At 37.1% G+C, this 22,186-nt stretch overlaps 1 protein-coding gene across 1 annotated transcript in view; it reads right to left on the bottom strand.

Annotated features, from left to right (window-relative positions):
* Positions 1–780: 780 nt before the first annotated feature.
* The window catches only part of LOC103285456 (solute carrier organic anion transporter family member 1B3-like), a 47,948-nt gene continuing 26,542 nt past the window's right edge, over positions 781–22,186 (bottom strand). The window contains exons 8-14 of the mRNA XM_008140865.3: positions 18,793–18,957; positions 17,297–17,492; positions 13,701–13,866; positions 9,605–9,789; positions 5,886–5,950; positions 4,021–4,138; positions 781–994 (exon numbers count right to left, since the gene is read on the bottom strand). Of these exons, the coding sequence (XP_008139087.2) occupies positions 781–994; positions 4,021–4,138; positions 5,886–5,950; positions 9,605–9,789; positions 13,701–13,866; positions 17,297–17,492; positions 18,793–18,957 (1,109 nt within the window). The remainder of the gene's footprint in view (positions 995–4,020; positions 4,139–5,885; positions 5,951–9,604; positions 9,790–13,700; positions 13,867–17,296; positions 17,493–18,792; positions 18,958–22,186) is intronic.

Here is a 22,186-nt window from a genome sequence, read left to right on the forward strand (position 1 = left end):
TCTTGGCTGTAGGAACCAAGTTCTGTCTGTCTCAGGACCCCTTGCTCTTTATTAACGCAAATTGTCCTAAGGCAAAGCAGATATACACAACAAAGGCAAGGTTTAGTATATGGTAGGCATTGTTTTTGGGGGAACTGTCTTTGGCTGTTCAGGTGTTTGGCCAGCAGGAGGCAATAACATGTAGATTAAAATGCCCTCAGCTGCCTGGCAGCAAGCAATCATTTTCACATCCTTTTAGGTTTGGGGAAATGCCCTCAGCCATTCCAGATGATTCAGCCCTGCTGAATAAGCCCTAAGGTTCCATCAACCTTTTGTTGAAACTTCTTGCATTTATGACATGCTGGAATTAGCTTCTGGCAATCCACACTGCTTTGTTTTTTAAAAAAGGTTTAAGGCTTTTCTCCTTATTTAGGCTATGAATTTCTCTCCTCATTTTTTATTTTTTTACCTCCACCTATTTTCTAGTCACTTGCTTTATTGAGTTACACAAATACTTTTTCTTCTCTTACATACTACTCTCACTTTAAATTTGTATGGTTCATATATTATAATCTTAACCACAAATGCACAGTCATATAACAATGAGTACTCACATTCATTTTTATTTATAGTTTGTTTAATTATTATAAATTCATAGGTAATTCACGGTCTCATCATATGTAAAGAGTATGGGAATAGTTAGTAAAAGGACCAGAAAATACACAAAAAATAACATCCTATTAAATTAATACAATGTTGGTTGGAAACCCAGAAAAAAAATACTTTTTTTTTTTTCAACCCTTACTTATCCGTTTCACAGTTGGCTTTGGCAGAAGGTTCAAAATAAACATCATTATTTAAGAATTCTACATTTGCTTCATTCACAGATTTTCTTCTATATGCTGATGCCTTGGTATCTTTTCCTTGATATACTTTTTTCATAGCATAAATAAATACAATAAACAAAATAACTGTTGTGAATTTTAAACTCTCAATCAAGCCCAAGAAGGTCTTTCTGCGAAAAGAGAAAGAAAGTCAATTTTTATTTTAAAATGTGTGAAACACATTACAATGCTTCTCTCCAGTATTCAGAAGACCTTAAAGGAAGAAAACAAACAAATGATGTTTGAAATTATACATGAAAATATTAAGGCAGCAATTCTAGTTATTCTTTTTATTGGAGCACAAGGAATTTTTAATTATTTTAAATGGAATATTTAGCCACAGAATCTAAGGCTGATTAATGATCTACCCAGTACTTTCTATAAAATGAGGACTGGATAAAGAAGATGTTGTACATATACACAATGGAATACTACTCAGCTATAAGAAAGGATGAAATAGCGCCATTTGAAACAACATGAATGGATCTTGAGAACATTATGCTAGTGAAATAAGTCAGACAGAAAAAGCTAAGAACCATATGATTTTGCTCATATGTGGGATATAAAACTTTAAGTTACAAACACAAACAGCAGAGTAGTGGTTGCCAGAGGGAAGGGGTGGGGAAAGAAGGGGGTTCTAATATGAGGTGACAGGAAAAGATTTGACTTGGGTGGTGGGCACATGGTGCAACATACAGATCTTATAACATAGAAATCCACACACGAAACCAATATGTTCATGTTGACCAATGTCACCCCAATCAATTTAATAAAAAAAAAATTAAAGTGAGGTATATTTGGAATGCTTTAACTTTCTCAAAGACAGATTGGTTTTTGTGGAATGTAATAGATTATAAAGGAAATGAATTGACTGAGACAATAAAATTGAATCAATTTCAATTGAACCAGGAGCCACTGTTTAGTTTATAGGCTAAATACAGTCCAAAATGCCCTGCAGTGTGGCCTCCTGGAAGTATTTAACAGAACCACAGAGAATGATGTAGCACATATAGTTTATTCCTGGGATTCTCAACTGTGATTGCACATTAAAATAACCTGAAGAGATTTCAGAACTCCCATGTCTAGGCCACATTCCTTGACCAATTAAATAAAATATCTCTGAAGGTGTGACACAGAAATTCGTATATTTTTGAAGCTTCTCAGGTGATTGTAATGAGCAGGAAGGACTGATGACCACTGACCTAGTAGGTTAGGAAGCACTCACTGGCCTCATGACAGTGTTAATTAAATGTTGACAAGTTTTATGCAAAAAAAAATTTTTTTTGAACAATTATTAGTTTTGTTTGAAGATGAATGGCATTAATCATATAATTTTGACCCGTTTAAACTTAAGTTTATTAAAATTACTGTAAGGTCTTGTGGTGTACCAAATATGATGAAAGAAATATTTAAAATCTACAAAAATATTTGCTTCGTGCTGGGGTATGTCAAGTGGTAATATACTAGTGTTAAGCTTTTCAAAACTTCCACTGCCACCAAGAAAAATTAATATGGGTTTCTTATTATGTGATTGTTATTGAGAAAATTTGAATAAGTTGTGTTTAAATTTAGGATCGATATCAAAGTAGATTTTTATTCTTTGAATTAGCAATTGTTGATATTCTTTGTCTATGCTAGATAAAATCAATGAACAATTATATGGTTACCTCAAAATAATCCAAAAAATCACTAGGTGACAATTTAACTTTTTGTAGAGTATTCATTGATGAGCACACTGCTGTTTTAAAAAGTTGCACATTAAGCCATCTTTATGCAATTACTTTGCAATGTAGTATTGTAGGCAATGAACACAATTGACCAAAGAAAAAGTGATAAGGCCTGTGAGTGAGCTCCAAAGTGCATAGAATTATAAAGAGGGATACCTATTTCCAGCTGGCTGAAGAGGTGCAAATTTTGGGAAAGATCATGTAGTTTGAATCATAAAGTATGTAGCTTTTTCAGACTGCCTTCTTTCACTTAGCAATGTGCATTTAAGTTACTGCCTTTTCTTTTCCTTTAGCGTGATAGCTCACTTCTTTTTATTATTGAATAAAATTTTGTTGTATAAATGTACCACAGTTTGTTTACCTACTTACCTACTGAGGGACATATTGGTTGCTTCCATATTTTGGCAATTATGAATAAAGCTGCTATAAATATAAAAGTGTAGGCTTTTATGTGGATATATATTTCCAGCTCATTTGAGTAAGTAATTAGGAGCACAGTTACTTGATTATACAATAAACCTGTTTAGCTTTGTAAGAAACTGTCAGACTTTTTAAACTTTTTAAACCATTTTGCCTTCCCACCAGCAATAAGAGTTCCTGTTGTTCCACATCATTGCCAGCATATGGCATTGTTTATTCTCAATTTTTGTATGTTTAGGACATTTTTCTTATGTCTATGTTATGAGTTACAAATTCTTTTTCCAGTTTATCTATTGTCTTTGAACTTTGCTTAAGATAAGTTTTGTGATATAGTGTTTTAAAAATATTTTATCATTTTTTTCTACTATGGTTTTTAGGATTTGGATCACACTTAGAAACACATTCCTGCTTCCTAGATAATGAAAAGAACTTCTACCATAATTTCTTCTAATACTTGTATTTTTAAATTTATATGTTTGATTAATATGCAATTAATTTTTATTTGCATTTAATGTATTATTTCCACTATTTTTCTAGATGTCTACCTAGTTGTTTCCTTATGAATAGAATAGTATAGAAAGGATTCTTTCCTCTTTGTTTCCCATTGGCCTATGACTAGAGCCCCAGATGATTATTTTGTATCTTCAAAGAGAAGTCAGAGACCATTGAATATAGCTGTTGTTTATTATGAGGGGAATTTTTGGAAACAAAAGAGATTTGAGTAGAAATCCCAGATCTTTTTGTCATTAGTTGTGTGATATTTGAACATTATTTATTCCCTTTAAAATTTAGTTTCTTCACATTTAAAGAAAAGGAGAAAAATAATCATATTCTACAGTCTCTATGAGAATTAAAATGAGATATCAGATTGATGATACAACACTGGATATAGTTCATTAAATGATGGCTATAATTATTAATACTATTATTATACTGTCAATAATATATCATTCTTTAATTAATATAATCAAAGAAAAACAAATTAATAAAATATGTTAATGACAACTTACCCATAAAATGTGGAATTATAGATCCTACAAGAACCTTGCTTCCCAGAGCTACTGATGGACCACTTCATACATGATCTATCAATCAGAGCCCCAAAATATATAGGAGCTAGAATTCCTCCTGCAACATGAGGTGAAATGTCAATCCAAGGAACACCGTTCAAATGTAATGGTGTGATCCACATGGATACATTTGGGATTAAATAAAAAGTTAAAAACTTTGCAGAAATCTTCCATTGTTTTAGCCTAACTCTACTCAAGAATCAAGATTACTGGGAATCTCAAAGGGTAAAAGGGGTCAAATATATGGTTGACAGAATGATTTGACTTTGGGTGGTGGACACACAATGCAATATAGAGATCATATATCATAAATATGTATCCTTGAAACATATAATCTTATTAACCAATATCACCACAATAAATTAAATAAGAAAAAAATTTTAAAAATTTTCAAAAACTGGAACCATATATAATAGCACAGACATCTTTTATCACCCTCACCCCACCACCACACATAAGAACATTATATGCCCGTATACTCTGTTCTTTTTATAGTGCCAATTAGTTTAAGCCTGATTGGTGAAAAGAAGAACGTTGTTTGTAAAATATGAATGTTATATTGGTTCATATCCCCCCTTTTAAAAATTTTTTAAAAATTTTATTGATTTCAGAGAGAAGAGGGAGAGAGATAGAAACATCAATGATGAGAGAGAATCATTGATCGGCTGCCTCACCTGGGACTGGGGATTGAGTCCACAACCCAGGCATGTGCCCTTGATGGGAATCGAACCCGAGACCCATCAGTCTGCAGGCCAATGCTCTATCCACTGAGCCCAGTTGGCTAGTCCCTCCCCCACTTTTTTTGGCAAAGAGAGCCGGAAGAGTGGAAATAGACATAGCTTCACAGAGAAGTGAAAAAGCTCTCAGCTTAACTGCTGCCAAAGCAGGAGATTTTCAACTCTATTTTTTTAAAAATTAAAAGGTAAGAGCCAACACCAAGACTTCCTCCCCAATTGCTTTTGAATTGGTAGTCAGTAGGTATTTTTCCCATAGAAGCAGGTAGGTTCCATTGTGTCATATTTTGGACATATCGGAATAGGATGCTCACAAACTAGGATGACAAAATTCCTTTTTTTGTTCTATTTTATGTCACTAGAGGAACTTCATTTATTCTCAGTCTCATTTCAGCATATCTGGCTCCCCAAATTCTATGTTCATCTGCTAGCTTCTGTGCTCTAGATTATGGAGTAAGGCCTCTCCATTGGATCTGGAGACAGGAAACAACAAATCCTGAAATTTCCCTAGCTTTCATTCAAAACACTCCCTTATTCTAACATGCTCATTTCTTTTAGTTCTCATTTCCTCTTGCACTTTAAACTTTTGATAAAAACTTAGCTGCCCCAGCCTAGAGAACGAGGCAGTGGGAAGTGAAGTTCACTTCTGTTGTTTTGTAGTCTCAGTCTGACTGGATTCCCAGGCCCATCCTGAGCTGTTTGGGGTACTAACCCGCTTAGTGTAAAAGGAAGGCCCTCTACTCTGCCTATGGGAAGAAATATTATTAAGTCAGAAAGTAAAACAAAATAAAACAAACTTTGCAGACCCTCTGTTTTTGTGCTGGAAAAAGTGTAAAACAAATATGATTCCTTTTTCTATTTAAATATGGACTTGAACTAGAATTAACAATTTCTCTTTTAATTCACCCAGTTTTCCTCTGTTGCATATTATTTGTCACTTATCACAAAAATAGAAATAAAATTTATTCATACTTTGTTTTATACTTTCTTAAAATTTGAAACTAATTATACTCTGTCTTTGAGCTTTGATGTGAAAATTTATATCTTAAATTTATAATCTATTTATCATACCTAATGCTCGGATAGTGAGTGTATGGAAACCCATTGCAAGTGATTTCAGTTCAGGTTGAACATTTCTGAAATAAAATAAAGGCAAAAACTTCATTAAACATCTTTAAAATGCCAATCTGAGTTCAATATTAAAGCATTTCTGTGCCATTGTTCTTCATGGTTGAATAAAAACCCTTAAGTAAATAGCTGACTTTATTTAAAATGATATTTTCAGTTGTTTTAAAAGGAAAATGTCTGAATGATAGTAATAATTATTTTCCCTTATTTATTTAATGCAGTATGATTTCAGGACAACTTAACAAACATTTTCACATTGGCTCCTTATGAAATCCTATGAGATAGTGCTCAGAACAGACTTTATTATGTCTATGAAGAATTTATTGAGTCTGTGTGGTCTATTTAGTTGACACCGGCCATGAGCACTCACTTTAGGTCTAGGTCACAGCACAGCTCTTTCTATCATCTTATTTCCATCATTGCTGTTAACAGAAAAGTTGACTAATATGATTCAGGAACTACATAATACAACCATGGGGGTAGGGGTCAAAAATATCTGTAGTTTAGTGTCTAATTTTAATAATTTTTTATTTTAGAGTCTGCTTCCCAAAAGTTTTCTTTTGATAAAATCAAAGTCTGGTGAGAGATCAATGCCTATTTTTGAAAAATGGTAATGTTAATCTTAATCACTTGCTCAATATGATAAAACTAGAGGCCCGGTGCATGAAATTAATGCATGGGAGGAGGTGGTCACTCAGCCCAGCCTGCAACCTCTTGCAGTCTGGACTGCTGGCTCCTAACCACTCACCTACATGCCTGCCTCATTGTCCCTAACCCCTCTGCCTGCCTGCCTGATTGCCCCTAACCACCTCTGCTTCGGCCCCCGCCGTGACGATTTCATCCAGAAGGACACCCGGAAGGTCGTTCAGATGTCCAGTCTAATTAGCATATTACGATTCTATCAGCTACACTAATAAAAGAGAAACATGCAAATTGACCATACCTCTGCTATGCCCATAAGCCACGCCCACCAACCAATCAGGAGCGATTATGCAAATTAACCCAACCAAGATGGCTGTGGCCACAGAGTGAGCAGGAGGCTTGGGTTTCTCTGGCAATGGAGGAAGCCAAGCTTCCTTCCTGCTCTGGCCAGCCCTGGCCTCCGCTCAAGGCTACAAAGTTTCAATTATAGAATATAAATAAATCCCAACAAAAATGGCGGCAGCCGCAGAGCTGGAGAGAACAGGAGGCTTGGGTTGCCCCTGGTGATGGAGGAAGCCAAGCTTCCTGCAGCTCTGGCCTGCCTTGGCCTCCGCTCAAGGCTACAAAGTTTCAGTTATAGAAGATAAATATATCCCAGATATCAGGGCCTCCGCTTGGGTTGCCAGGGGGCGTGGCCAGCCTGCAAGCCACCACAGGCCCCTCACAAAGGCCGCCCCACACCCCAAGGGAACCCCCATCCTGACCCAGGACATCCTTCAGGGCAAACCAGCCAGGCCCCACCTGTGGACCAGGCCTCTATCCTATCTAATAAAAGAATAATATGCAAATTGAATGTCACTCCAATGCACAAGATGGCTGCCCCCATGTGCTCAAAGATGGCTGCCCCCTTGTGGACACAAGATGGCCACCACAAGATGGCCAGCAGGGGAGGGCAGTTGGGAGGGACCAGGCCTGCAAGGTAGGGCAGTTGGGGGTGATCAAACCTGCAGGGGAGGGCAGTTAGGGGTGACCAGATCAGCAGAGGAGGGAAGTTGGGGGCAACCGCGCCTGCAGGGAAGGGCAGTAGGGGGAGACCCAGGCCTACAGGGGAGGGCAGTTAGGGGTGACCAGGCTGGCAGGGGAGCAGTTAGGCATCAATCAGGGTGGCAGGGGAGTGGTTAGGGGGTGATTAGGCTAGCAGGCAGAAGCGATTAGGGGCAATCAGGAAGGCAGGCAGGTGAGCAATTGGGAGCCAACAGTCCTGGATTGTGAGAGGGATGTCCGACTGCCCGTTTGGAATTGGGCCTAAAAGGGCAGTCAGACATCCCTCGAGGGGTCCCAGATTGGAGAGGGTGCAGGGTGGGCTGAGGGACATACACTCCCATGCACGAATTTCATGCACCAGGCCTCTAGTTATAGATATAAATGTCATCAATGATGGAACAAAAATCTCTCAAACCCCAGTTTTTTTCATGAGAGATTTTAAATTAAGAAGCTAAGAATGCTTGAGATGCAAACTAATATGAAGTTCTGAGATGGTTTTCTGTAAGTTAAAATCTGTAATTTGGCAAATATGAAACACTTCTTCTTTTGAGTAGACAACATTTTATATTAAGGTGGAGTAGTATCTGTGAAATAAATTAGTATAAAAATTTCACAATAATTGGGGTCAGAGTAGAATTTAAACAAACGATGACTCAGTTTACAAGTCTATATTCATTTTACAAAAGTCAATACATTTGTTTGTTTGTTTTTCCCCTTCCATGTCACGCTGTTGGCTGACAGTTACTTGTGGTCAACTACCTAGGTCTTATAAGTATAATTAGATGCTTACCCAGGTCACCATATTTATACATATATGTTCTTAAGACCTACGTTCAAGTCTTTATGTTTTCAATTTTAGGCGATTGAAAAATTACTTTCTCCAATAGGGCTTGTCTTATCTGATACCTTCGCAACCCTGCAGTTTTATCTTGTGCCATTTCTCTCTCATTAACTATGTTTCAACCAACAGGCTTCTTTGAATTCCTCAAACACACCAGTTCTTTCCTGCCTTGAGCATTGGCACCTAGACCTGTGAAGTTTTTCATTTGGCTAACTTTAACTTATTCTCTCGACTTTTAGATTAAATGTCATTTTTTTTTAAAAAAGTGCTCTTTGAGTCTTCTTCCTTATAGCTCCTCACCTCAATCCTAAATTAGGTTTCCCTTTTAATTCTCTCAATAGAACTCTTTCTTTTTGAGTATTAATAATAATTTGTAATTATGTGTTTATTTTTAAGCTTATTTATCTTATGTCAATCTTCCCTGTCAGACTCTAAACTGTATAGGAATAGGTACTTTATCTGTTTTATTCACCATGGTGTGTGTGTGTGTGTGTGTATATATATATATATATATATATATATATATATATATATATACATATATATATATATATATGTATATATATATATATTTTTTATCAAGCACGGTTCTAAATATTGGTTTAATGAATGAAGAAAGGAATGAATTCTGTTCATATATTTTTCTTTTGTCTGTGAAGGTATTTGAGAGACTAGGTCAAAAACCATTCTATGAGTGGATTAAAAGCTTTGGAATATTATAGACCTTATATTATACAGTCTGGTTCCCAAATGTTTTCTTCAAATAAAATCAATAGGTAATTCATACTGACAGGTTCATTAGGATATAAGGTGTTTCAAAATTAAAACTTCATTTAGAATCGTAACAGGAATTTTTTAAGGATTGAAGCAATTATCAATCAGTCTGTATTTTAATATTCTTAGCAAGAGGAGCAAATATTGAATCTATATTTTTATAATGTAAGAATCAGAGCTAAATTATGATTAATTATGACATTGAAGTATCACAATAACCCTAAGAAAATGCATTATTAGAACATTAAAGTGTAACAAAATATGAATTTGGGTTCCAAATATATTATGGAAAAATATGTATATTATTATGTGTGTTTATATTCTAATATACATAAAAACGTTTTAGAAAAGTTATACTCACTTAAAAACCAGCATGATAGTTGAGACCGTTCCCAATGAAGAGGTAAAAGAATTCAGGATTTGCACTACTATATACATATAAAATTTTTTTATACACTGATCATCTCTTGGGCATGCACCCAAAATCACTGAGTTACTTTTGTTCTGGAAACCAGTTGCTTCTACACAACTACAGTTATGAAACACCTAAAAAATAGTTTTTGAAATATTACAGAATATATCTGCACAATATGATTGGTCTATAAATACAGTCCATTATAGTTAAGGAAGTCTCATTTATTCAAGCTAAAATAATTACAGATTTTAAATAAAATAGTCTAAAAATACAGTTGTTTCATAGTTGAAATGTAAAATAGTTTCCTGGATTCCCTTCTAGAAAATAAAAAAGTAAATCATCATTAACATTTAATTCATCTCTGATTTAAAAATTAGGAAAGAATAGAAGAAATTAATGTCTGAAACTCTGTATGTAATATTCTCATTAATATAAATTCTTTTACTATTTCTCTTCTACTAATGATTGCTTTGTATAACACACCTAATTACTCTCTTTAACAATTTCTACTAAGTATCTAGGACATTCCTTGAGGAGGGATTTCCCAAGGAATTTAGAAAATTTAGTAGTTTAGAAGGGGCCAAACCTGGAACTAGAGCTACCCATTGGAATAAGGCAGAGTCCAGGGGAAAAGTGGCCAGTCACGGGTGCTGGAATTCTACCTTGGCAGTAAACACTACATTCAAGAACATAATGACAGATTATAGAATAGATGATCTTGTTACCAGAGAGGTTAAATCCAACAGAATACCCTAATAGAATACAGAAGGAGAAAACTTAGGAACAAATGATTTTTGAGATTTAATTTGGCTTCTGTTCAGGAGCCAGAAGGGTGAGTGCTGGGCTGTGTGGCTACATTGTGGGGAGGCAAATCTAATCACTCTTGTGAGTTCAGCTAGCACTACCCCAGGAAGAGGAAGTGCTTACTCCCCTCCTACAAGCTAGTGGGCACCATTCCCAATGGGAGGCTATTCGGATTAGCCCTGCCAAGTCCCAGGTACCTTCACTGGGTGTAGTTCTGGGGAGTTGGGGGTTGGGGGTGGGGGGAGAAGAAAGAGTGGTTCAGAGCAGAAATATTCAAAGTGTGAGGCTATTGTCTGGGCCTGGGACCAAGTGCTTAGCTCCCCTCCCTCCTCCACCTCTTGTGGGCTGGACTGGCATTATCCCCAAATGAGAGACTTTTGATCTATCCTCCTGAGCCCAGGGTGGCTGAGTCTCTCGTTCAGGCTGACTGTACCAAACCTGAACCTGCAGTGAGCCCTCCTAGAGGGAACAAGAGTTGGAGACTATGGCAGAGACTGAGGGGTTTGGCTTTGAAGTAGGGGCCACTTTCCTCTCATTGAGTGCCTGACTGCATGATCCCCAAGTAGGGGTCTCACTAGCTCTATCCTCCTGACCCCAGTTGCCCCACCCTACTGAGCTTACAACCAGGAGAAGAGGCTAGCCTGGGCTCACACTATAGTCTTTCTTTGGAGGGCTCTGGAGGAAGATGAAGTAATCTTAGGGGAGGCAGCATAGCCAGCAGATGGAGGCAGACCTCAGGGAGCCTCAGTCTTTTTACAGATCTGTGCCCTCCTCCCCAGCTCTAACCTGGAGGAAGCCGACACTTTTACACAGATTTGCCCCTCCCATGCACACCGAGGTCCAGCAGACACAGACACAAATGTGAACAGCATGGTAGCTATAGATAGGCAGCCCAAGGTTGGTTACTCACAATATTGATAGTGACCTGTACCTGAAACTCACTGAAGTAGACTCAGAACCAACACAACCTGTGGTGAGCTTCACACCACACCAGAGACTGATCCAACTAGCCACCCAAGTGACACACCCAGAGTGGGATTCCAGCAGGCAACAGACCCTGCTGGGAACAACTCCACCTCATGGAGCAGGGGGAGAGTGTAGCTCCTACACAGCATCTCATACATGGTGAATGAAGTTTACCATTATAGTCACCAAGCCTGAAGGGTCAACTCCACACACAAAAGGGCAAACAGCTTTCAACATTCAAGACTCAACTACAGCAGAGTGTGCACATAACCCATACACACACAAAACAACAACAACAACATTTCTGGAGCACAGAGCTCAGGTGATTTGGAAGATTGTGCCACTGAGCCCAACAAGACATCTCCATCATAAAGCCATTATAACAATTTAGGAATCATAGCAAATCTACCTAATACACAGAGAAAAAATGGGGAGACAAAGACAAATTCCCCAAACAAAAGAATAAGAGAAATACCCAGAAAAAGAATTAAATAAAATGGATGAAATGGAAGCAACCAAAATACCAGATGCAGAGTTTAAAATAATGGTTATAAGGATGCTCAAAGACCTTAGGGGAAGAATGAATAATCTCAGTGAGAACTTAAGCAAAGAGATTAAGCATTAAAAAGAACACAGAGACCATAAAAAGAAACCAGTCAGAAGTGAAGAATACTATATCTGAAATGAAGAAAACATTAGAAGGAATCAACAGCAGGTTAGATGAAGCAGAGGATTGAAGCTGTGAACCAGAGGACAAGATAACAGTAAGCACCCAAGCAGAGCAACAGAAAGAAAAGGGAATTAAAAGAAGTGAAGAAAGTCTAGAAAACCTCTGGGACTACAGCAAATGTAACAACATCCACATAATAAGGGTACCAGAAGAAGAAGAGGAGAGAGCAAGGGATAGAGAACCTGTTTAAAGAAATAATGGCAGAAAATGTCCCTAACCTGGTGAAGGGAAAAGGCACACAGATTCAGGAAGCACAGAGAATTCCAATCAGGATGAACCCAAAAAGACCTATACCAAGACACATCATAATTAAAATGGCAAAGATTAAAGATAAAGAGAGAATCTTAAAGGTAGCAAGAGAAGAGAGACAGTTACTTACCTACAAGGGAGTTATCATAAGGTTGTCAGCTAGTTTCTCAATAGAAACACTTCAGGCCAGAGGGACTGGAATGAAGTATTCAAAGTGATGAAAACAAGGATCTGCAAACAAGACTGCTTGATCCAGCAAGGTATCATTTAAAATTAAAGGGGAAAAAGAGCTTCCCAGACAAAAAAAAAAAAAAAAAAAAAAAGCTAAAGGAGTTTATTACCACCAAACAAGTATTGGAATAAATGTTAAAGGGGCTATTTTAATAAGAAATAGAGAGGAACATAGATATAGAGAAAAATGACAACATCACTAATCACCAGAGAGATGCAAATTAAAACCATAATAAGATATCAGCTTACACCTGTCAGAATGGCTATCATCAATAAATCAACAAATGAAAAGTGCTGGCGAGGATGTGGAGAAAGGGAATCCTAGTGCACTGTTGGTGGAAATACAGACTGGTGCAGCCACTGTGGGAAACAGTATGGAGGATCATAAGAAAATTAAAAGTACAACTGCCTTTTGACCCAGTGATCCTTTTTCTGGAAGATTCCTGAAACACCAACTATAAAAAAATATATGCACTCCTATGTTCATAGCAGTGTTATTTATAATAGCCAAGATCAGGAAATATCCCAAGTGCCCATCAGTAAATGAATAGACAAAATACTATGGTACATTTACACCATGACATACTGCATAGCCATAAAAAAAAAAAAATTCTTACCTTTTGCGACAGCATGAATGGACCTGGATATTATTATGCTAAGTGAAATAAGCCAGTCAAGAAAGACAAAATACCATATGATCTCACTTATCTGTGGAATCTAATGAATAAAATAGACTGATGAACAAAATAGAAACAGAGGCAGGGATACATGAAATAGATTGACAGTTGTCAGTGGGGAGGGGGAACTGGATGAAAGAAGTTGAAATGATTAGCCAAAGACAATACTTGCAAAACCTGTAGACACAGACAACAGTGTGGTGGTGGCCAGATGAAGGGTGGTTGGCTGCTGGGTGGAGGGTGGCAAAGGGAGGGAAAATGGGACATATGTAATAGTGTTAACAATCAAAGTAAAGTAGAAAAAGAAATCTGACAAATAATTTTTAAATAAAATCTGTGATTCTGATTAGGGGAGAAGAGAAAAAAAAAAAACCCTAATACTCACCATAGATTTTTTATTGCCACTTGAAGATTTACATCCTGCTAGACAAGGTGATATATAAGTTATTCCATTGTCCCCACAGACTGGTTCCCATTCACTTTCATCACAGTTGCAGTCTGAGTTGCAATAAGAAAGTGGTACATTTATGTGAGATGACACTGGATTATTTCTGGAAAGATATGATAGACATATATCAAAAACAGACAAGGAGGAGAAAAAGGAGAAGAAGAGGAGAAAGAGGAGGAGCCGAAGGAGGAGGAGGAGAAGGAGGAGGAGGAGGAGGAGGAGGAGAGTAGGGAGAAAAAGGAAGTAAAAAGAAGAAAAAGGAAGGGAAAGGAAGGAGAGAGGAGGAGAATAGAAAGGGGAGAGGAGAGAGGAGAAAGGAAGAAAGCGGAAATAAGGGAAAGCATTGTCCTTTAATTCAATAGAGAAATTTGATGAGCAATGAAGCCAAAATAGCAAAGTTTTATAGGACTTATTAACTTTTACCCTCCATCTTTACATAGACATAATTTATGATAAAGATAAGGTAAAACAATAAAAAGAAAGCAAAGAGTTTAGGTGAGACATAGACAAGAGATTTTGTGACTCTATCAAGAAATTACTCATTAAATGAATCACTTCATTTTTCTGTTACTCAGTTTCTCTTCAGCAAGGTAATGGCATTAGATGAAGGTTCCTCCCAGCTCATTGTAAAGTCCCCAAAATCTGTGAATGTTATTTAACTAATTTGAATTTTAAATGTTATATTTTCACTACATAGGAAAATAATTTAACATGGTTAAAGCAGAATCCCTAAGGATCAATTTTTTAAAAATCAAGAAAAAAACAATCTGTTGAGAAAGACTAGAAACACTCCATATAATTTTTAAATGAAACTACAACATACTTTATATTGACTAACTGTAAAACATGGTTATATTTATAAAATATAATCTTAAAACATTGCTGAAATGACAAAATAGAACTCTGTATAATTATTTTTCTACTTACAGATTTTTAAAACTAAATTTTGACTTTTGGTAAAAATCTTGATAATAATTGAGGATTGATAAACTATCTTTGAATGAAAATATAATTTATTTAAAAAAGAAAAAAGTAGATTCTGAAATTCCAAAATTCTATTATCAATAATTTTACTGAAAAGCATCTTATATCCAATTCTGCTTGGGGATATAAAACTGGAAGTGGTTAAATTTAATGATTAATGACCTAGTCCAGACATTGCAATCAGAAACTCCTGTGTTCACATTAGTTCTGCCATGTTAGAAATGTAACTATTCTTTCTAAAATCAATTTTGTCATTTGTAAGTCATATATAATAGCATCAATCCCAGGGATTATTTTTTTTGGAAAAATATTAATTTGGCAGTTCGCAAACATTTTGTTCTTAGTAGCTCTTCACACTAAAAGGTTTTGGGGCTCTCAAAGTTTTTTGTTCAAGTGGGTATATCTGTTGATATATATACTCTATTAGAAATCAATGCTAAGAAAACTTTAATGTATGAGAATACACAAGCACACATATCATTAGCCATCAGACTGGTGTTATCATTGCATGTCTTGTGGGCTTAGAAAATATCACTATACATTCATGAGAACATGAAAATGAAAAAGACAAATACTGTCTTGGTATCATTTAAAAAATACTTTAAAATTTGTTGGCACTCTAATAAGCTTTTAGAGACCCCTATAGATCCTCAGACCACATTCTGAGAACCTCTGCACTAATTCATACATTTAAAACTTTCCCCAGTGACTAGCATTTCATAAATGCTGAATACATTGATTCGGTTGTTTAATATCATTAGACTATGAATTCCATGAGGGTATCTTCTTGACCTTTAAGGAAGCACTCAGCAAAATTTATTGACTGAAAAAAATCCCAGAGGACTGTAGCTGCCTTCTTTTGAATTATGGCAGTTACTGTACTTGTTTTCAGGGAACTGGCTAAAAGCAAAAGCCTACCCTGGCAACCAGGGAGCCCTTGAAACAATGATGTGATGTGGTGCCGGTCTGGAGGCCTTGTAGGGCTGCAGACAAGTTGTAGTTTATCCGAGTCTCAACTAATAAAAAAAAAAAAGAGGTTATAAGAGGCTGCATGATCACTATGACTCTTTTACTGCTAAAGTTCAATGTTCTAGCTGCTCTGTAGTTTGACTTACTAGAGTGGGTGATGCTGTATAGCAATAATCAACAGTCAGGATTAGGAGGAAGCGAGGAGATAATGCAAGGCTAGGTTGTCAAGCCTCCAAAAATAGGATGATGCTTAGGTAAGGAAATGTGGGAATATTTGACAAGTTAAAATTGATGCTTCATAGGATCCAGAGTGTAAAAGCTTTGAGCCAACAATAAGGGTCACTAAGGAGCATGGTTACTAAACTATGATCCAGGGATCCTTGCTTGTTGCTTGAATGTGAACCTTCCTAAGCTTGAATGTAAACTTTCTTAAACTCAAGTTGTCATCTGTATTTAGGAGATGATAAGAAATCTGCACAGGAATCTTGCCCTTGATTTGAGGTAGAGACCATAGTACTAGGAATACTTAACAATATCCTATATAATAAAAGCCTAATATGTTAAGTGTCCGGTCATCCAGTTGGCTATTCAACCAATCAAAGCATAATATGCTAATGATATGCTAAGGCAGCTCAACAGCTAGCTATGACATGCACTGATCACCAGGGGGTAGACGCTCCGACTGGTAGGTTAGCTTGCTGCTGGGGTCCGGCCGATCAGGACTGAGCAAGATGGGCCAAACATGCCCTGGAGCCCTCCCATGGTCCCTCCCCCACTGGTCAACCTCCTGTGTCCCTCCCTGGCCCCATCCTGCACCAGTGGGGTCCCTTAGCCTGGTCTGTGCCCTCTTGCAATCAGGGACCCCTTAGGGGATGTCAGAGAACCAGTTTCAGCCTGATCCTGCACCTAGGCCGAGTGACCCCGCTGGTGCAAGAATTTGTGCACGGGCCTCTAGTTTGATAATAATAATAAAAATGAAAAGTTTTCTAGGATGTTATATGCAATTATATATAGGATGCTTATCAATTCTGTCAAAGTAGACATTACAAGAAGAAGCAATATTAGTTTGCAGAAATGGAGAACTCAATAGTACAATGTTTTCTTATAAAAGTAGTTGTTAAACATAAAAATTAACTGCAGATACAGATAGTTCAGTTGCTTTTAGAAAATGTCATTTGTATTCATCTCATGATCCATCCAAGATTATAATGGTTAAGATTAAGAATTTTGGAGTAAAAAACCCTAAATTTAAGACAAATCTTAACATTGCTAGTCATATTATCTGTGTATCCTCTAAACCTTGCTTTTCCTCACTATAAAATGGAAATAAAAGTGTCCATCACTCATTGTAAGCACCCCATACATAGTAACTATTGTTACAAACTATGTCACTTTTTTAAAGCAAAGAATAAAAAAGATTTTTTAATCTTAAAAAAAAATGTACTTTTTAGGAATTTGTAAGTCAGAAATTTCTCTCAAAAGAAAGTTTAGTTAAAATTGTCATCTACCCTTGTTTCTTTAAAGTCTTTTACATTGAGTAGTTTATACATTGTACAAATGATATATTGATATATACAAACCCATCATAGGTCAAGGTTAGGCCGGCAACCGATTTGTTTTCACAGATCAGTGCAAAATTTAATAGGTATAGTAGGAGGGTCAATATGTTGATACAAAGTAAATATTTGGCAATTCCAAGCAAGGTAAATTTGAATTTTTTAATGATATATCCTCCTGTAAACATTCCAGAGGCAATAGTTGGTATGGTTATGAATCCTAAAGATAAAAGAAAAAATAGTAATTATATACATACAGTTATTCTGGAATGTCTTTACATATGAAACACCATGTATATCAACCAAGTTCATTATAATCTTATTATTTCTTAAGATTGGCAGGCCTGGATGGAGGTAGGGTACCAGTATACCATATGGGAGGGATAAAAATGATTTCTTCTTGACAATGCTGAGGGTTTTGTTTCCCCAATAGCACAAGTCAGTGACTGAGAATATTTGTATGTTTCAACAGATAGTTTCTATGAGATGCTTTCCCCCTGGAAAACAACAAAACATCATTTTCCTGCCTATGAGACTTTCATCCTACCATCTAAAATCCTTCACATCTCCTCAAGTTGAAGAGTTCCAGTTCTTAAAAATGCATTCCAAATTTGCTCAGTACTTTAGAATTGAATACTTGAATTACTATCTCTTTTTTATTCATTCAAACACACATATACTCTGAAATGATAAAAAGGCCTGTTTTCAGTATTAAACATGGTTGGTCCCTCTTATAAGTTTTCCCTTTCATTGTCCTGCAAGAGTTATTAAATATGAAGACCACTCTAACAAAAAAATTCAGGCTGGGAACATTACTGGGAATAAAATTAACTCTTACAGTTCAGACTCTTAAGTTCAATTTGAGCATCATACATAATTAATATTTTATTATTTATTTATGACCTGCTCACATGCCACTTGATAAGTTCAATTTAATTTATCAAATATTTATTAAGTTTCTACTCTACCAGGTATAAATGAAGAATGATCTAAGAAAGCCATTCCTTCACAAGCAAGTTTCACTATGTCATAAGATATAGATATTGTAGCAAAAGACCCTCTCTGCTATATGGTATTTGTTTTGAATTATGTAGACATCAATGGTTTGTTTAAATTGTTTTTCTTTGGGAAACATCAATGCTATATTTTTTGTAAGTAGCTGGATCCTGATTCAAAGTTCATGAATTATGAAAATATAATGATTACATTACAAAAGGATTTGTCTCTGAATTTCAGCACTACATTTTAAAATCCAGTTATGCAGATACCATGTCTAAATGTTCCATTTACATGAATTTTTTCTTCAGGAATTTATCTATTCAAAAATAATATGAGATGTCACTTCAAATACAGAACAAAGATGACATCACAAAATGGAAAAATTTGATAATATTTGCAAAAGAATAAATTGAAATTATATTTACTAAAATATGAAGTTGCCATCACAACAAAATGTCACTTAGAACTCAATTACTCTGTAGTATATTGCTTATCAAGCAAACAGAAACAATGTGTCTTACCAAGCACTATGTTGGTTGCAGATGCTGACTGACCATATTGCTGTTCTATGTATTTGAAGATAAAAGTAATAATACCAATATAGGCACTGGATTGTATCAATGTCAAAACCAAAAATAAAACATATAAGGGATTGGTAAGGATGCTTTTTAAGGACTGGAAAAAACCTGTAAAAACAGAAGTATAAAGAAAATACAATAATTAACTTAAATATATATCAATATCTTAATTTTATAAATATGTTATATAACATTTAATTATCATAAAAAAAGGCTAATATGCAAATGGTCATCACACAGTGATGCCATAACAACTGATCAGCAGGGACCTGAAACTGTGTGGTGCTGGGCTGGGGCAGGGGACCTGCGGTCGAACTCTCCACCTGGCGGGGCTTGATGGGGGTAGGGCTGGCCAGGTCTGGGTCTCACCCAATGGGGGTGGGGCTGGCCAGGTCTTGGTCTGGCATGATTTCGAGGTGTGCATGGGTGGGTGGGGACTTGACTCTGGGTCCCATGGCATGCCCCAGACTCTGACAGAAGGGAGATTTTCATATACAGTTTACTAATTTTCTTTCATCTCTGACACTTCTATTATAGAGAAAAGGCAAATAGCAAAATTAAAATATTTCCTCTAATTAATTTTCTTTTAATGTGCACGAATTTTGTGCACTGGGCCACTAGTATTATATAATTAGATAACACAGAAAGACAGAATACCTGCTAATCCTATCAACAGTTTATTATAGAGACAAACCAAGATGGCCGCATAAGGTAAACACCTAATTGTTGCCTACCACAACAATTTTAAAACTATAACTGGAAAACAGAGCAGACATCACCCAGTACCACCAGAAAGCTGGCTGAGTGGAAGTTCTACAACTAGAAAAAAAGAGAAAAGGACGCTGAGCCTCAGGAGCTGTGGAGGTGTGGAGATCCGTGCACACAGAAAGGGCGGGCGGCTGTATATGTGGCTGGCTTACTCACAGTGCGCAGAGAGGGTGGATAGCAAATGCACGGCTAGCTTTCTCATTCAGGAGGAAAACAAAGCCTCCCGACTACACTGATATCCAGCTCCAGTCGGGGAGAAACTGGACTGTCTGGCAGCAGGCGAAGCTCGAGAGCAGCCTTCTCTCAGAGGTGCACAGCCATTGTTGTGGGACACGGAGAACAGGGCCCTCTTAGGGCGGGGCTGACGGGAAATCAAAGCTTGTCTGCTTCACCCTGAGACTCCACCCTGAGACTCTGCCCCATCCAAGCTGAGCACAAAAGCGCTCCCAGCGAGACACTGCTGATTCTCACAGCCAATTGGCTTGGAGATCACTTCCCCCCAGTGATACCAACACCAATCAAGGCTTAACTACAACAAGACTGTGCACACAGCCCTCAAAGGGGTGCACCAAGAGGGTCCACCACAGGGAACTGGGGAGGCTGAGCTACTGGGCCCTGCTAGGACACCTAACACACAAAGCAACCCCATCAACTCAGGGAAGCAGCTAAAATGCAGAGACAAAGAGGCAGGCCACAATTGAAGGAAATGGAGGAAAGCAAAAGACTGGATATAGAGTTCAAAACCACAGTTATAAGGTTTTTCAAGAATTTCCTAGAAAAGGCCGATAAATTAAATGAGACCCTCGAAGATATGAAAAGGGGTCAACTAGAAATTAAGCATACACTGACTGAAATAAAAAATATTATACAGAGACCTAAAAGCAGACTAGAGGATCGCAAAAATCAAGTCAAAGATTTGGAATACCAAGAAGCAAAAAACACTCCTCTGGAAAAGCAAAAAGCAAAAAGAATACAAAAAGTTGAAGATTGTGTAAGAAGCCTCTAGGACAACTTCAAGCATACCAACATAAGAATTATGGGGGTCCCAGAAGAAGAGAGAGAGCAAGATACTGAAAACCTATTTGAAGAAATAGTGACAGAAAACTTCCCTCACCTGGTGAAAGAAATAGACTTATAAGTCCAGGAAACACACAAAACCCCAAACAAAAGGAATCCAAAGAGGACCACACCAAGACACATCATAATTAAAATTCCAAGAGCAAAAGACAAAGAGAGAATATTAAAAGCAGCAAGAGAAAAACAGTTAGTTACCTATAAGGGAGCACCCATATGATTGTCAGCTGATTTCTCAACAGAAACTATGCAGGCCAGACAGGAATGGCAAGAAATATTCAAAGTGATGAATAGCAAGAACCTACAACCAAGATTACTCTACCCAGCAAAACTATCATTCAGAATTGAAGGCCAGATAAAAAGCTTCACAGACAAGAAAAAGCTAAAGGAGTTTATCACTGCCAAACCAGAATTATATGAAATGCTGAAAGGTATTCTTTAAGAAGAGGAAGAAGAAGATAAAGATAAAAATTATGAACAACAAATACGTAACTATCAACAAGTGAATCTAAAAACCAAGGGAATAAAAAAATCTGATGAACAGTATTAACTGGTGAATATAATAGAATCAGGGGCATAGAAAGGGCGTGGACTGACAATTCTCAGGGGAAAAGGGGAGTGGGGGGTGCAGGAAGAGACTGAACAAAAATTGTACACCTATGGATGAGGACAGAGGGGAGAAGGGGGAAGGGCAGAGGGTGGGGTAGGAACCTGGTGGAGAAGAGCTATGGGGGGAAAAAGAGGGACAATTGTAATAATCTGAAAAATAAAGATTTATTAAATTAAAAAAAACCAGTTTATTATATATTCTTTCCATTTTTTCCATATATGCATTTATATTTATTTAGTTCATTTTACCTAGATGGGATCATATATGCATGTTGTTGGCAACTTGCTTTGTTCACTTTGCATTTGGTTAGTTTTGTCACTCGACCATACAACTACATACATGATTAATTAATTTATTCATTCATTCAACAAATATTTGGCTTTTAACTGGGTCAGGCAATGTGCTAGGTGCTCAAGAAACAAAAGTGAAGAAGACTTGCAATGTCTCTTATTTATTAGCACTTAATAATATAATTACTTTCTATATAATAAAAGCCTAAGCGACCATTATGGCGGAATGACCAGAATGATGGGTTGCTTTGATGCAAACTGACCACCAGGGGGCAGATGCTCAATGTAGGAACTGCCCCCTGGTCAGTGCGCTCCCACAGAGTGAGTGATGTTCAGCCAGAAGCTGGGCTCAAGGCTGGCAAGCGCAGTGGAGGTGGTAGGAGCCTCTCCTGCCTCTGTGGCAATACTAAGGAGTAGTGAGCCGAGTGGTAAGGAGCCTGCTGCTAAGGAGCAGTGAGCTGAGCAGTAAGGAGCAAGCAGACGAACAGTAAGGAGTGAGAGACCCCAGATTGCGAGAGGGATGTCCGCCTGCTGGGCCTAATCTGGGGGGGACCGAGACTAAGTTGGCAGGTGGACATACCCCGAGGGGTCCCAG

Source organism: Eptesicus fuscus, chromosome 7 (assembly GCF_027574615.1).
Source record: "Eptesicus fuscus isolate TK198812 chromosome 7, DD_ASM_mEF_20220401, whole genome shotgun sequence".
NCBI classification, from domain to species: Eukaryota; Metazoa; Chordata; class Mammalia; order Chiroptera; family Vespertilionidae; genus Eptesicus; species Eptesicus fuscus.